The 17,247-nt window shown below is 39.0% G+C and overlaps 1 protein-coding gene across 6 annotated transcripts in view; it reads right to left on the bottom strand.

The window, feature by feature from the left end:
• The window catches only part of KCNH7 (potassium voltage-gated channel subfamily H member 7), a 204,764-nt gene extending 193,988 nt beyond the window's left edge, over positions 1-10,776 (bottom strand). For all 6 annotated transcript variants that reach the window (XM_064434691.1, XM_064434697.1, XM_064434693.1 and 3 more), the window contains exons 1-2: positions 10,637-10,776; positions 8,420-8,650 (exon numbers count right to left, since the gene is read on the bottom strand). In XM_064434691.1, the coding sequence (XP_064290761.1) occupies positions 8,420-8,650; positions 10,637-10,712 (307 nt within the window). In that variant the 5' untranslated portion in view covers positions 10,713-10,776. The remainder of the gene's footprint in view (positions 1-8,419; positions 8,651-10,636) is intronic.
• Positions 10,777-17,247: the final 6,471 nt, after the last annotated feature.

Below are 17,247 nucleotides of genomic sequence, written 5' to 3'. Positions count from 1 at the left end.
ATTTGGGAGCAGGTCCTTAGATCCTACTCCTAATCCTGACACAAGAAGGGATTTGCAAGTTTTAGGATAAAGAAGAACAAGGTTTTATTACAGTTTTGTGGTCATCCACAAAGAGTACTCAAACTGTTCTTTATCTCAAAAACTACAAAAATTTTCTTTAAAACTCTGTGGGTAAAACACTAAATATGCTTATGTGCATTAGGTGCCCACATTTTTGTTGCTATAAACAATCATTGTAACTTATAAAAGGCTAAGGATGTTCTGCAAAGCATGCTCTGAACAGCAAACCAGCATGGACTGGCTCAGGACTGACATTATACATAGGCTTTCACACGAGTTACTGAGCTGCTCTGTTAATGCACAGAGAAGGCTCAGATGCTGATTTATAGATACCTGATTTTGTACTTCAAGGCTGTTACCACTCTCTCACATAATATGGTTATGTTGTCCATGACCCCAGAAACAGTCCTTCTGGGAAGAGTTCTTTCAGTTGGATAGACTTTGGTGTTAAAATGTACCAGGAATCAATTTATTAGGCAAAAATAACACTGGGCACTTAAAATGGAAAAAAATGGAACACATTTTCCTTTCTTTTATTTTCATTATTTAAAATGGCATGGATTTTAGGGTCTTTTTTTTCTTTCTTTCGACTTTTTTAGCAAGTAGACAGAATTGCAACATTATTTTACCTTAACTGCCATGACAATAGGATTTATGGACTACTGAGTTTCATGTCCTTTTGAAAGTATAAAAAGAAATGCCACAAACATGCAAAATACTAATGAGATTATCTGGCAATTTTTTTCCAGAGAGGAAGGAGTAAAGCAGATTGACATAAATGACTTTTGAAAGGAGGAAATTTGCAAGCTATTTTCAGAGATCCACTTGCATTGATTTGAATGAAAATCAGCAAAGAATGCTCTAAGAAATAATCTCAAAAGGGTACAGGCTCCAAAGTCTGACAACAGCTGGGAGAAAGTGCTTTAGCACATGCATGTTAGTGATGCAACACATTTACATGATAATTAACAGCTTTTCAAGTAGCCTAGGTATAAGACAAAACCCCCTAATATGTCCTTGTTCTGAAGTTGTATCTGCCTGTCTAACCTGTGGATAAAAATGTAGGACAGTTTTGTCTGTTTTGCATGTTTCTTTCATAATTTGCTGTCTCTTTATGCAGCAATGGAGATTCAGCTAATACTACTTAGCAAAGGTATACTGTACAGCAGTGCTCCAATGCCTAAAGATCAGGATTTCTCAGTGTTACAAAAACTAAACTTTGCAATTTAATTCTAGGAAAGTTGTTGGTGTGCAAGTTAATTCCTGTGTCAGTAGGCATTGATATCTTGCTCTCAGGCCTTTATGGGTGTTTGTGGCCACAGAAACAACCAGTTGCCAAATAGTCCTGTGCATTTGCTCAAAAAAGGCCAAGATTTCACAAACTGGTACTGTCAAGGATCAGTATTCAGATGTTGTGATAAATCCTAATTTCCAAGTATTTAAAGTAAATTCTTGTGGTTCTCTGAAATGACTGTTTAGGCAAGACCTTCTGTTTTCCATTGCAGTCTAATTTGGCAAATCAGAGGTTTAAATGAGGTAATGTGTTATTATGGAGGAACAAGGACAGGAAAGCAAGAAATTTCACCATGTAGTCAAGTACTAAACGCAGCTGTGATTTCTGGCCTAAGCTTTCCTCTAGTCATTTCCACTCACTATCAGTACTGAAATAGTTAATAATGTGGACACTTAAATACCATCTTTAGATTTTGATTATATGATGGCTCTGTTAACAAATAAGCTAGAATAGGTTCTTTGTGTGGATAACACTTCCATGCTATAATTGAAGGCTGTATCAAAACCAGGTATAATAAGATCTATAATTGGAATCCAGTTAATGAAACAAAAAAAGATAAGACCTTCCCTTTACACTGTTTACTCTGACTTTTTCTCAGATTGAATTTCGGTATTCTTTGTGGTGATCTTTCGTGATGAGATTTCACTGTGATTTCAATATTAAAGAATTATCAAAATGAGAAATGAAAAGCCTACATTGAGAAAATTGGTGAGGAAGCTTAAAATTGCATATCTTTGGAAATTCTGGAGGTCAAAAATCATTTAGTGATGAGTTATGGCTATAATTCTGCTTTCAAAAGGAAATTTTAGTTCAATTTCCAAGAAATTATTCAAATATGCATGTTATTGCCTTTTAAAAAAACTCCAGTATACTAGACTAAAAACTTCAAGCTGTACAAAATCATAAGACAAATAGTTCCCACCTCAGAAATGTGAACTTTCAGAGTTGCAGACAATGTGAAACGAGTGAGTAACTATAGAGCCACAATACCCCACTGTCATTGTCATTTATCCGCTCTGACTGGACTGAGGTCCACAGCTACAGTTCTGATTGCTTTTGAGATATGCAGTTTCCAGAGTCAATTAGCAATTTCCATAGTCAGCTTTGTCTTGCTACTCTGAATCCTATACTGCCTGATTAAGCTTTTTCCATACTTAGCTGGGAAGAGCATGGACTGCCTAGTACACAGACTGAGTCATACACTAAGTCAAGCATGTAGGAAACACTTTAAAACTGGACTTGAAAGCACTAACATAAAATCTAACCCACACCATTATCCTCTTCCCTTTGCTTGGAACCAGAGGGAACAGCACTCATGTCACCACTGGTGTTACTCAAAGTGCCATGTTCTGAAGTTTATTTCATACCAAACATGCAAAAGGCTGCTATCAGAACATCAGTGGCTCTTCCCCTCTGTCTATTGCCAGGTATGATGTCTCATTTGCTCTCAGCATCTCTTTTTGATATATAGGCCAATTTGGTGAAGAAGGGAAAGGACCAATCAATAACATGAATTAGGAGTATGCAATCTCTTATCATAATGTAACATTAGAAAGGATGCACGATAAAGATTGAGAGAGGACACAATAAATCATGTGAAACGACACCAAAAATAGACTGACAGCATCTGTTCTTTTTGTCTCATAACCCAAACCCAAAATAGCTTTCACTACAACTAAAACGAGCATATTCAAAGCAGATAAAAAATGTTGTCAGCAATGCCTAATTAAAAAATGAAGCTCTTTTGAGGATGTGTATCACATTGTAACCTTACATTAGCATTTCAATCTAGAATGCGTCACCTTTCTTACTGCTACGGCATACTTTTTTAAAGCCAGCAATCGTTTTTTCTTTTTAGCTTCGACTAGAGAAATTTGGACCCCTTGATTGGTGTAAATTGGCCCTGTGACAATCTGAATCCTGATATTAAATTATCCTATGGAAGTCCAGTGTAAGAGGAGTTCTGTTTTAACACTGTACTGAAATGAAAGACTCCTGAACCACTAGCCTGCAGGTTTTTTATTTGTGCCATAGTGGAACTCAAAACTGTCAGAATGGATTTTTCCAAATTAACTTTTTTTTCCTGTTAAAGATGCAGTACCTAAAATATCAGCAATTTTATTCTTAATTAGTTATTAAAACGATGTATATCTATTCATACCTTTCTGACCCTAAACACTGAGAAAGAGAATAACTTAGAAATCAATTTAACTGTTGTTCTATTTATTCAGATACTATCTCTTTCTATAAAAGTTCCCTCCTTATTTAAAACCAATTCATCTTTACCTGGAAAGAAAAAGGAATATATTGGAAAGTCAAGGATTTGAAAAATAAGATTGAAATTGACCTATAAATAAGCTTTCTTAGGATATCTAAGAGGTTCTTTATCATAATCATTAGATATCCTACATGAAATGTGAATCAGAAGTGACCCACAGTTCTGAGCAGAATGGGGATGGGTAAATGAGATATCTGGATCACTGAGGTATTGTCTTACTGCTGATGCTTCTCCTTGCTGTAAAATCAGCAACACTGAATGGGGCAAGGAATGTTTTTTTCTTGGTAAGTATTGAAGTCTAAGGTAGAAACACAGTACTACAGTCACAAGAATGGATATCCTCATTTATTTCCAATAGTCCAACACCTTCAGTAACAGTCTGGATTTCATCCAAGGAGTATTTTAAGAATGCCTGGAAAAAAGCCCTGCATTAAGAAAGGGTTTTTTGACAGGTTTGGTTTTTTTTTTTTGGGTGGGGAAATACTTTCTTTATCAAAATGCAGACAGATAGTATTTCTTCTGTCAAGGAGTCCTACGCCAGTAGGGTGTCAGAGAGATTGGATTCATTGGCCTATCTCAACAGCTCTGGATAAGGCACTAAAATTATGGTCAAGACTGCAGCTGCTGACCCTTGCACTAGAACAAATCTAAGGGGACTTGACACATATGTAAGCAGCTTTCTTTTCAGTTGTGTTTTTTATTGATTGGTAGGTTCACGCAAGCAGGTGCTAAAATGCCTGTGCTGACTGAAGTCTAGATGATGAGCTCCTAAATGAAGAGCTGATCTTTCTTCTTGAGAATTCTTAATACCATTTTCGCTTTATTTCATTACCATGTTTGCACAATTATTATTTTCCTCCTCAGAAGAAGAGCTGAAAAGGCCTTAAGATATTAGTTTGGAAATGTGCTTTGAAAATGCAAGTATGTTTAATTTGCAGTCAGTTCTGGCAAATTACTTTTTTGAAACTGGTAAATGGCAAGTAGTTTGTGAGGTTTGTACACACTCTGCAAATTGCTTGATCTTATCTTTGCTCAAACCTATACCTTAGTCCTTCTCAACCCTGGAATATCTGATGGCTAAGCTTAAATTTAAGCTGAGCTTAAATGATCCTACCTTCCTTTAATAGATATCATCTGCAAGCTTAGACATATCCCATTATTGTCCACAGAGCATACAAGTAAAGAAGTAAAAATGTATTCTGTGTGGTACAATACTTTCACTTTACAATATTATTATATATATTCTCATTCTCATTCCCAAAATAATTATACTTTTTATCCAAAAGTTTTACAGCTTTACCACCTCAAGCAATATTTTACATCTGTCAAGAATGATTTATGCAATAATGAATTAAACTGCAAAATGGAGTCCTCAAAGGAAAAGCTGTCAAATATTTTCACCATAAATAACTTTATTAAAATAAGAACTGATATCCTATATAAACAATATCTTGCCTTCAAGTATAATTCTGATCATATAGCTATAAGATTAGTGAAAAAAATTGTGAAATAGTAAGGAATTTATGATATTGCTGCTTTGATATCAGAGTATAATTTTTTAATTAAGCAGATGCTAATGCCTAATGGGCAATCCTTGGAAAAAAAATCCGTTTCAAAATAATACTTCTTGTGACTTGTATTTATCTACTGCTCTTTTTAAAAAGGTATATTTACATTTAAAAAAAGCAATTTTACGTGTCTTTAATCCCATGAGTACATCCACTGACAATTGTGGAGTTACTTGTGCTATGAGAACCTGTAAATCTGGACCTTTAGTTTTGGCACCATCTGCTCCCATTAACCATTCTTCTCAGTAATTAACTCTTTTGGTAGCTATGTAATTGCCTACTGTGGCACTACTTGAAGAGAACAGAGGACTAGAACAGTCAAAAGCTGCTGTGAAGGCAGAACTGGTGTGGTTGGGACAGGGCCTGCTGGGTGCCCAGGCCATGCTGGATGCCCAACTCTGGGCCTTCTAAACAATTACACAAAACCATCACAAGCATTCAATGCTTCTCTGCACCCTCCCCACACTGCACAGTGAAAAGGGAAACAGGCTCCATCCAGGTTACTCATTTATACAACCATCATACATAGAAATTTTTTCTCCTTTGACCACTCTATCTTTTGCCTATCATGTTTAAGGCAGTGTAGATTCAAGCAATTGCCATTTTTTGAATATGGACTTTCCTGCACTTTCATCTAGAAAAGTGGACTACAGACTAGTAGAGAACATCAGAATCCTAATTCCCGTGTGTGTGTGCAATACCATTTTTCTACAGCAAGAATTTTCTTTTAAGCTGAGCTTCAAAGCTGTGACATTTTAAAATTATATGAGGTGATATTTAGAATCAAAAAGAAAAAGCATTATTTATAGATTGATTCCCTTTCTGATATCTGCATTGCTGGAATTCTGATGACAGATTAGCTTTAAAAGTGGTCCCACTGACATTTGCTTTACTTCAAAATATTAGAGTATTTTTTAATATAATCAGTGGCTTATGTAGAGTAAATGATAGTGTGATGTGGAATAAGGTTTTATTTGCAATTCACTGGGCTTTTAGTCAGGAGTGTGCAATACGGTCTTTAGAACCTCTGGTCACTGGAACCTCCAGCAAGTCACACCTTCCTGAGGTGCCTTCCTCCTCCATATGCTTAGTATTATGTTAAATATTACACAATGGCTTGCCATGAAATAAAATGTCAGTTAACCTTTTAAGCAGTGGATAGTTCATTGGAGTAACTTGGGTTACTCACATGTAGAAAGCTACATTTCTGACTGTTCTAGAATTGACATCTGAAAACTGAAAACTGCTGAAATTGACCTCAAGTCTCATACTCACTCAGAGCACAAATGCAAAATAAGCCACTAACCAGGGACTAACTCTCACATTCTTAGAAAACTCTTGAAATTGACTTTGTTTTGTAACCTCGAGGAATGTAACCTTGTTACATATCACTATTCTGTATAATGTTACAATATACAGACTATATTATATATAAGTATATGTATCTATGCTATATATTGAAAAACTAAATCTGAAAATTTGAAAAAGTGGAAATGAAAAGTGAGGCATATATTTTTCAGTTATTTAGAATAACTATAGAATATGTTTACTAACATTCATTACATTCATCACACAGGTAGTTTCAATTTCATGACACCACATAGACTTAAGGCTTTCTATAACATTTTGAAAAGAAATTGAACATTATGTGGAACAAAACAAAAAAATCTGTATATACAGACAATTAAGCTGACAGATCGCCATTCGAGTGTCAGACCTATCTTATATTTTGACAATTTTTGCTTGATTCACCTGTTTAAATTTAGCAGATCATACAGTTCACATGCTCAAATTTAGACAAGTAAAATATAGAGGCAATTAAAGTAACTATTCATAGAAGTGAAGTTACTGAAAACCCTTATGCATAAGATTGTTTACAATGAATAATCTCTAACTCAGCATTCAAAACTATTTATGTAGGATATGGCAACTTTTATGGACAGTATTTCTTTGGTATGTCTCAAACAGATTATGGTGTGTTACATGATTTCAGAATTCAGCATTTTAGAAAAGGATCTATCTGTCTATCTATCAATCATTCTCTGGTAATTTACAGATAAATAGTACTTTTAAAGGCTTTTCCTTCCTCCTAATGTTTTGGGAGACTTTAGGACTTTTAAACTACCACATCTCCAAGCAGTGCTCCAGGCTGATGGCTGTGAAAGTTAGCAATAGCATTCTCCTTCTGCAATATTATTTTTAACACATGCCAAGTTAACACAAACACAGGGTAGATGTGTAAAAGACACACAGTGTCAGGTCTCCTGAGAAATCTATGTCCAAGGCACAGCTACAAAAAATCTTAATCGAAATCTGCTCCAGACCACCAAACCAGATCTAAGAATAAAGGGTTCTACTGAGAATCTGTTACCAAGAGTATGCTTAAATATTGGTAGCGTGGGTAGAATGGTTGGCCTGAGTCCTATCTGAATTATAGCAGCCTAAGCTAAAAATAATATTACTTAAGTCTCTCCAAGATAACAACAGAATTATTGAGAACAGGATTTAACTCTATGACTTTAAAATGAGAGAGCACATTGCATGTGATTCTAAAATTGATGTAAACAACACACTGGCACTTCTCCAAAACTAATTTAAGCTCAGCATTTGAATATGAATTTCCTTTTCCTTCTCCCAAGAGTGTACACAGCAAGAGACAAAATAAGGTACACCACAATTATCAATTACTTGAATTCATTTGAAAGATGGGTGTTTCTGTAAATAACTGGGTAATTAAAAAAAAAACCAAACCCAACCAACAACAAAACTCTACATATAACTATTATGTATCATAATTACTTCCCATGTCTGAAAAACGCTTTTCCCTTTCTCTATAAGCTAATGCTTTCTTTATGATAGGCTGGTTTTTTCTACTTTTAACTTCGCGGTAAAATTTAAATCAAGGTACGCTTCCTCTATGCTGACTATTTTAAGTGATTTACATCTTTAAACCAACTGAGAAGAACTTTTGTTCCAGAGTTGCAAACACTGCGCTGGCTGCATTCAGCTGGTAGAGTGAGTGTGCAGTGACATACTCCACACACCCACTACTCTCAGGGCAGATTCCCTTACTGATCCACACAAATGGATTTCACTGGACTTCAGAGAAATGACAACACCTCCAGCAAAGGGGCTGGCCAATACAACACACACACTTCTTTTACCAATCAACTGCTAACCAAACACGCAAAAAGTTTTGAAAATAAAACCAGACTTTACCATCTTTGTGATAGTAGGTGACTTCTACTTTTCTCTCCTCTGACCCCAGCAGGGCTTGAGCAATTTGGGCAATATGATGTCTTTTGGTCTCTGGCCCATGAAGAAAATCACAGGTGCAAGGTTTCTGCATGACATCTGGCCTGGAGAACCCGGTCATCTCACAGAACCCATCATTGCAGTAGATGATAGCACAATTCTGCACTCTAGCATTAGCAATGATGAATTTTTTATCTGCAATAAAAGAAAGTGATGCATTTTTTAGTGCTCTTTCAACATTTCTTATGGGGTCGATTGCAGAGATGAATGCTGAACAACCCTTCTTTTCACGAAATGCCTGAAATAAAGAGATTTTCAGTCATTTAATAAAGACAATTTGAATCATAACTTTTAAAGAAACTTCAATTAATTTAGAATACATTAAAGATGAATATAATTCCTTTTTTAAGGAAATAAAACCACACTATGCAAGTGTCTGTAAATCTCCTTTTGACTTAAAAATTTTGTCTGTTTCAGGCTTCACTGAAGCCCAAGTGATGAATGCTCTCCCGTCAGACGCAACTCCAGGAAAGTCCTTGAAAAGTTAGCAGCTTCTTTTGGGGAAAATAAAGCCTTGGGAAGGGGTTCCACTTTAGTGAAGGGCTTCTTGATGTAAGGTCCATCTCAATCTACTCTATAGAGGTTTTCATTGAGGTGAATGACAGTGAATTTATAGTATTTTAATAAATCTATCTAGAATGTAACAGAAGAAAAGTTCCTAAAAAAAAAGGGGGGGGGGTACATGAAATGATTGTTATGTTGGAAACTTTTTGCAAATTTCACTGAAGTTGTCTGCTTCCATCCATCCTACTTTCCCAAACTCTCATCTCAAAGACATGTTCAAAAGTTTTCAACTCTTATTAGTTTGTTTCTGTTTACCTTTTTAACACACTATTGCCATTGTAATTATAAATGTGTGACTATGGTACACTTACTGCTAATAACATTACTTTTTAGCTACCCAAATTCACAAGGTGATTGCTTGCTTTATAAAAGATTTTTTACATAACACCAAGTAAACAGTGCAAGTCTTCAAAATTTTAAATATGTCCGTCTTTGAACACAGCGACATATTTGGAGATTTCATTCTTACTTTTTCTGCTATCTTTCAATCATGTTGAACTTTCACTATCACTTGCCTATTTAGTAGCTAGTGCATTATTACTGTCAAAAAATCTACACTACATAAAATCTTGGAGTAGCAACACCAACTTAGCATATAGTTAAATTAGTAGTAGCACTGTCTCTATTTTTTTCTCAAAAAATATCAATGTTACACATGCTAATATGGGTCTAAGTATATGGATGTATACGAACTGGAATTACCTGTAAGGGCTCACACCAGACTGACACTAAAATTATGCTAAATATTTAAATCAATGTACATATATCAAACTACTGTTTCGAAATTAAATTCATTTTAAGCATCAAGTGACCTTCTCGCAGCTAATAGGAAGCCAGAATTCTGGCCAGGAAAAAACACTTCAGCTTCAGCCTCCTCGACAGGTAGTAAACTGCTGCATTGGAAAAGATCTCACAGACTCTCCCTGAGGATGCATTTGCACTGGTTTGATAGATATTTTAGACTTACATTAAAAAAAGAGAGAAATTTGACAGCTATATCTAAATGCAGTCATGACAACAAGGTAAGAGAGTATTTCCTCTTTAATAACTCTTCTGCATATTTTCTGTTTCCTCTAAATCAAAGTCTGAAGTTCTGCTTGATTTTGAAAAGGCAATTATTATTAACAGTATTAACAATCATCATAATAAATCTAGCCTATTTTTTAGACCTGGCAAAGACAGCAAGATTCTACATTCTGCTTTTAAAGCCATTTCACTGATTCAGAAGAAGGTAAGAGATATAACTTCTATAGCTGTACAATATGGATACAGTCAACGATAAAAACTATTCCTTGAAATAGGGTGGGAAAATAGCTCCAACCCCCCTCCCCCAAAAAAACCCAAATCCAAACCCAAACAAGCCCCACTGGCCAATAATTCAAGCTAGTAATCTGTATTCTAGATCAAAAACATTGCTACTTCTACCAGGGATCCCCTCCTTACCTCCGGGGTTTTCTTTGCAAGCTACAAACTTAAAAATAGTCTGGAGCTGCTGTCCATTTAGTCACAAGCAGAATAAAACTACTATAGCAAAATAGATAGAAAGCGAGAACTTACTTTGCCCTTCAAATTTTCGTATGATTGTACCCAAAAATGTATTTTGTGGTGCCACATGACCTCTGCGAACAGGCATGTTTGTACAGGTCTTCGGTTTTCTGTGCACAATGACTTCTCCAAGGATCTCCTACACGGCTCCAGCCCAAAGCACCGAGCCAGCTACCCTTTGTGACAAATCATCGTCCTCTGGAGCTCGGAAATCTCTTCCCATTAGCACCACTTCTAGAGACACGCTTTTCCTATTGGAGTCAGATTCATCCCCCAGTTTCTCTCTTTTTCTTTCTTTCTCTCCTTGCTTTCTTTTCTATTTTTTTCCTGGAGGATCTCGGACGCTATTGTCTGGGGCGGGTAGGGGTGGGGTAAGCAGGAGGAGGTGGCGGGTGGGGAAAGATTACAAGGGTAATCGATCTCTAGCACCAAACATCGCCAATTTTCCAAAGCAAATGGCTGTGACCCGGCAGTTTCCGACGCTGTAGTGGTGGTTTGAGGGCTGGAAGACTAATGTTTCTCCGCTGCCAGTGGGAGTGACGTTCCCCCCCTCCGGGCTTCACCACGGCGCGCAGCAGCTCGGATTACTCAAGCGTGGTTTAGCAAGAGCCAGCCAATAAATCTCTTCAAAACTCGGCGACAAACAGCGGCATCAGGAATAAGCTACACCCCAGCAGCACCGCGACGTGCCACATCCCCCACCGCGGCGGCTGCAGGGGTCAGCGGGGACCGAGGGCGATGGCGGCGGGGGGGCCCCGCCACCTCCGGTAGCCCCGGCGTCCCCGCCCTCCCGGCACCGCCGGCCCCTTCGCGGCCCCTGAGCGTGGCCCGCCGGGGAGCCCCAGGCGCTGGCAGGGCCGGGGGAGGGAGGGAGGGAAGTTGGTACACGCCCCGTCTGGGGCGGGGGGCGGCGCGAGTAGGGGTCGATGTTGAGCGATGGGGGAGCGGGGGAAGGGACCACCGGAGCCCTCGGCATCCTTCCTCTCCCCGGTGGAAGGGACTGCCGCCTCCTACGCGGCGTGACCCAGGCGAGGGCTTCCCCTCGCCGCACGACCCCCTCCCGGGAGGAAGGGGGATTCCCCCGGCGCCGAACGCCGCTCCCGGGCTGCCGAGCGGGTGCCAGCCTCCGCTCGGGGCCGAGCGCGCCGGGTCCCGCGGGTGCGGGGGCCGAGCTCGGCACGGAGCCCTCGCCCGGCCCGCGGCGGCACCGAGCGGGTGCCGAGGCCGCCCCGTCGCTGAGCCGCTGCCCGGGGCCGCGCTGCGCTCCGCCCCGGGGCCGGGGCCGCGCCGGGCCGCTCGGAGCTGGCCGTGGTGCTGGGGCCGCCTCGCCGGCGCGCTCGGCCGGGGAGCGCCAGCCTCCCCCCACCTGGCTCCTCTCAGCTTCTCCCATCCCACAGGAATAGCTAGGGAGGCTCCCGGGGGAAGCGGGTATTATTTTCAGGCTGTAATTAAGGCTTCCTGCAGTACCCAGCAGGCAGAACGGTGTGCGTTCAGCACGGCTCGGCGAGGTGACACGGGCAGGGAGATGGGGGCAGCCATGCGGTGCTGGAAAGGCATCTCCAGGGTAGTGCAAAGCACCGGCGGCTTCTTAATAAACTCATAGGGCAAAAAAAGAGAGGCACCTGAGCACCGTTCTTTGTAATCGCAAGCACAGGATATTGAGCCGGCAAACCACCGCTTCCCACCTGTTCTTCCACAGCACAAACAGGTGTTTCCTTATTCCCGTGAGCTTTTCAGAGGTGTGGCCCTTTGTGTCACTGTTACCTTGTGTCGTCCTCTATATTTATCACAGGTGCATTTCTGGACTAATTTAATTTAATCTCAGCGGAATCATCCGGATTTACACAACTGTGAATGGTGTCTGAAAATAAAATTTATATATACATAAACTGTATTAAGATGGCTTCATAGTAATTGACTGTGTACTAATTACAAAGCCTCAGCTACGTTAAGGGATATATAATCAGATACGTAATCAATCTTAGTAAGTGAACATTGCTTATTTGTAGGAAAAAATATTAAAATCTCTATATCAGAGGTATGAATCAAAGGAAAAACATCCATTTTTTTGGTAATAATATTTGGAGAACTCATTCCTTTGACTCTGATAAACACTAGAGAAAAAATCTCTTAAAATATTTTTGAATACTTTTCCTTTGGACAGTGGATGAGGCTTCAAGTTGAATTTTTCTCTTATTGCTCTTTGTCTTTATGAAAAACATATGTTTCTCTGAAAATGTAATCAAGTTCCCAAACTCAGTAGTGGAGTGAAGAGGAACATATTTATTTTTAACACTTTCTGTGATACCTAACATCTAGTTAAGTCATAATGGCCAGCAGTGACATAATTCTCATTTTTACATTAAAAACATCACTTTGATATATCTATAACAGCAATAAAAAATAATCACAATAAAACTGTGATCTTTATTGAACAATCAGCGTTTGCTTCTAGTATTGAGCAATTAATAGCAAACTAGATCAACTACAGGCCAGTAGAGTCCAGAGTCCAGGGCTTTAAATGCCTGTCTGGAAAGAAAACAAGAAAAAGAAATTAAAATATAAAAATACATTTTAGAATTCAAATTCCACTGAAACCCCATCTTTAGGTTAAATTTGAGAGTCACACTATGCTTGCCTGGAAACTGGAGGCACCAGAACTCCATGACTCTGGGAAACCTTTTTTGTTCCATCTCCCGACGGTAGCTTGAACTTTAATGTTGATCATGTGAATGTATATTATAGCCCTCTTTTTTCCTTTTTATTCACCTTGGTTAGTTGGTTGGTTGGTTGGTTTAGAACTGATCAAGATAACCTCAGTGAAAGCAAGATAACTGCTACTGAAAGACAAGATCTGAGATGCGGTTTTTAGCAGGGAATGAATTCACAAGAATGATGGGTTGTAATAACTACAGGAGCAATAGGTGACATCTGAAAATCTTTCATTGTGGTGATTTACACTCCTGCAGTCTTGTAGATGATCTATTGCTCCTGGAGTGCTTAATGCTCGTTGTGCTTATTGCTTGATAATTTTCTGTAGCAAGCCAATAGAGAAGTGCGAGAGGAAAATATATTAAAATTGGACAGCTAACAACCAGCACAGAGAAAGTAATGTGGAAGAATTTGCATTTGATTGGGAAAATATGCATGCAAGTGGGAAAGTTTGAATTCATTATAAATATACGTCTCTAGTGTGATTAAAGAAATGAAGAATGCCATAGAGATATGTTTTATCTAAAAATCTGTACAGTTGCTAACTTTGCAAGAGACCAAAATGCCGAGGCAGGGTGTCTCCGGAGCTCGAACCCATCCGGCGTGGCCGAGCCCGTGTCCTCTGCCCCCTTGTGGCATTGGTCCTTGCGGCACCACCCTCGCCACAGCCCAAGGACAGCTCTCTGAGCGCGCCTGCTCCTCTGCAGAACTATATTTGGCATTTCCTGGCCTCAAGGAGAGCAGCTGATTTTGAAATAGTGGTTACACGGTTTTCACTGGCATTTTAACTACTTCCTTCTCAAGTTCCTTAAGAGAATTTAGAGATATATATGCCTAAAGATGTATTACTGATGTCTTTCGACACCTTGGCAGTTAGCAATTAAACCTGGTATTGTCAGGAAAAGATGGCTCTCAGGAAATAGCTCTAATAATATTTCCCATCATATTTTTGGGTGTGGAAAAAAACCCCCAGAAATCAGTTTTAGTCCAGCATTCTTATAATATTTGACTTTTCACAGTCTTATGCATGCCCTCCTGTACACAGAAGTTTAAGTGCATTCCTATTTGAATATACGCTTTTTGTGCTCTAGCAAAATACAGTTAATTCTTGGTAGTTCCTTCCCTTCCCTTCCCTTCCCTTCCCTTCCCTTCCCTTCCCTTCCCTTCCCTTCCCTTCCCTTCCCTTCCCTTCCCTTCCCTTCCCTTCCCTTCCCTTCCCTTCCCTTCCCTTCCCTTCCCTTCCCTTCCCTTCCCTTCCCTTCCCTTCCCTTCCCTTCCCTTCCCTTCCCTTCCCTTCCCTTCCCTTCCCTTCCCTTCCCTTCCCTTCCCTTCCCTTCCCTTCCCTTCCCTTCCCTTCCCTTCCCTTCCCTTCCCTTCCCTTCCCTTCCCTTCCCTTCCCTTCCCTTCCCTTCCCTTCCCTTCTCTTCCCTTCCCTTCCCTTCCCTTCCCTTCTATTGTTCCAGCTAGCATAGGACATTTGTGTTGCTTTTACCACATATATCCTGCACGCCCCTAAAATTTTTTCATCCACCTATGTTATATATGCTTGCAATTTTAAATAAGGCTGGAATTGTCTTCAGAGCTGTCAAGAGCAATACTGAAACCTTATTTTGAATCCCATTTTAGGCTAAGATGGCCTTTGTGATTCCCTGACAGGTTGATGTCTCTTATCATCGCCATTCATTTATATCAATCTTGCTTTCTCATCTCTTTACTCTTTTATGTCTTTCCAGAACTTCAAGTTATAGCTCTGGATTTTGTTTTAGTCCTTCACAATAATAATGATCATCATTTAGATTATGACTGTCTGCACTTCAGGCTCAGGTAAAGTCTGCATTGCTGGGGACAGCAGACTGCCAAATTACTTCTGTTGGAGAAGATAGAAATCAACTACATCATAAACATCCAAATAGCAAATCTCTGCTGATGCTACTGAGAAAGGCACTGGGTGAGTGTGGTGGCAATTGCTGCTGCCAGAGCTGGTTCCTTCAAGCAGTACTTTGTCTTTGCTTGCACTGTGCTGATGCCTCAGACACCAGGTCATTCTTAATCCTAAAGCCACATGGTCTACACAGCTACCTACACAGAAAAATGGGAATGCTTCATTACTGGTTTTAAAAAATTCACCCTGAATTCGATCTAGTTATGGTTATTTTGAGTTTCACTGTTTCCATCTAAAATAAAGGCTCCTATACCTGGCAAGACCACTAATGTCAATGAGATTTCTCAGAGGCAATTATTATATCTGGCCTTAAGGCATACGTCATTATTGTGTCTGCATATGGGTCTTATTAGTATTCAGGACTTCAGATATCTACACAGGAGAAAGACTAGCGGGTTTTTAGGATGACAAAAGAAGTGTCTGCATGAAATTACAGTTTAAAAAGTGATTAAAAATTTCTATTTACTTTTACAGCTAGTTTAATCAGTAATAAAAAAAAGTTATATTTTGGATTTCATTCAATGTATATTTTACATGTAATTCACTCTGAGACAGTAATTTGATGACAAGAATTTGAATTATAAATGTAAAATCCATAAGGCAGAACTTCTGTGTGCTAAATTTCCTAATCTATTAAAGGTAACATCACATGGGAAAACAGTAAGGCAGCAAGCAACTTTTCTGTAAGGATTCACAAAAAGTTAGTTTTTCTACAGTATCTATTGCTATTATTATGTACTACATTAGCATGCCTAGGAATTCGGAACCTATTGACTTGGGATCATTTTGGAATTGGCAGGTACAGGTATGAAAAGAGAATTACAAAAACCATCAATATATCCATTTACTCAATGCCCTGCCAGTGGATAGTTCCCTTTAGTATATTTGCATTTGTATTATTCATTTAGGATTTAAATTATTCAAGCAATGAAGCTTGCACTTCTTCCTCTTGAGAGACTCTTTCAATATCTCCCTGTCTCACCACAAGGCTTCATTCCCTCGTATGAAGCCACAGTTTTGGTGTGGGCTCTTGCCTTGGGGTTTACAGCATTTAGATGCACGCTGTGTTTCCCTGGGCTCTTGGCCTGGAACAGGCGCTTCAGGCTATTCTGTGCTGACCTTCTCTGGTCAATTTAGAGCATCAGGAATGATCCCAGCATGTGCTGTTCCTCTGCAAGATTTTCTAGCTGGATTACAGTGCTATGACTCTATGATTCTGACAGCTGTCATTCCAAAAAGAATGTTGATTGTAATTAGGAAAGACATGAAACATATTTCTATTAATTTATTTGTTTCCTCCTACCATATATAAAGGAATTTTAATGGTATACAAATCCAGTACCCTGCTCCATATAATTGTGAGTAATTCTGTACCACAGGGAAATGTAATTGAAGACAAAATATATGCTTTCTCCATAGTTTGTCTTCCATTATAACATAAATCCAGGTATGATCTTTTATAATAATAGTTTGTGCAAATTCATGTAAGAACTACTCTGCTTATTATATCAAAAATCTTAAGTTTTAATCTCTAGAAGTATATGCCTAGAAAATATCAAATGAGCTGGGAAAGGGAAAAAAATCATTGCTAAAACATGAAAAATTAAGTTATTGTCTGTAAGTTGCAAATTGAACGAGATCCATGCATTTCTAAAATTAATTATCTTTGTACCAAATTCCAGTTGCCTTCTCCACAATGCATTCGAATATTAATTGTTAGGACTGCCATCTGTCAGGTGAGGCTCATTACTTTACTTAGCTTTCACTCGAATAAACTGTGGTGAATTTCCTTCTTCTACATCTGCATATTCTGAATGTATTTTTATCAATAATAATGAAAGAGTGCACCTTGCATTTGGATCAGATTTTTAGTGGTTTCCAGCTCTCATCCTAATGCCAATGAAAAGTACAGCAATGGCCCAGATCTTCCTGAGGTTACAAGGTTTCTGGTTTTGCCTGCTAGGTCAGC

The sequence above is a fragment of the Passer domesticus genome, chromosome 10, assembly GCF_036417665.1.
Source record: "Passer domesticus isolate bPasDom1 chromosome 10, bPasDom1.hap1, whole genome shotgun sequence".
Classification (NCBI taxonomy): Eukaryota; Metazoa; Chordata; class Aves; order Passeriformes; family Passeridae; genus Passer; species Passer domesticus.
This window is presented reverse-complemented; position numbering and strand designations above follow the sequence as displayed.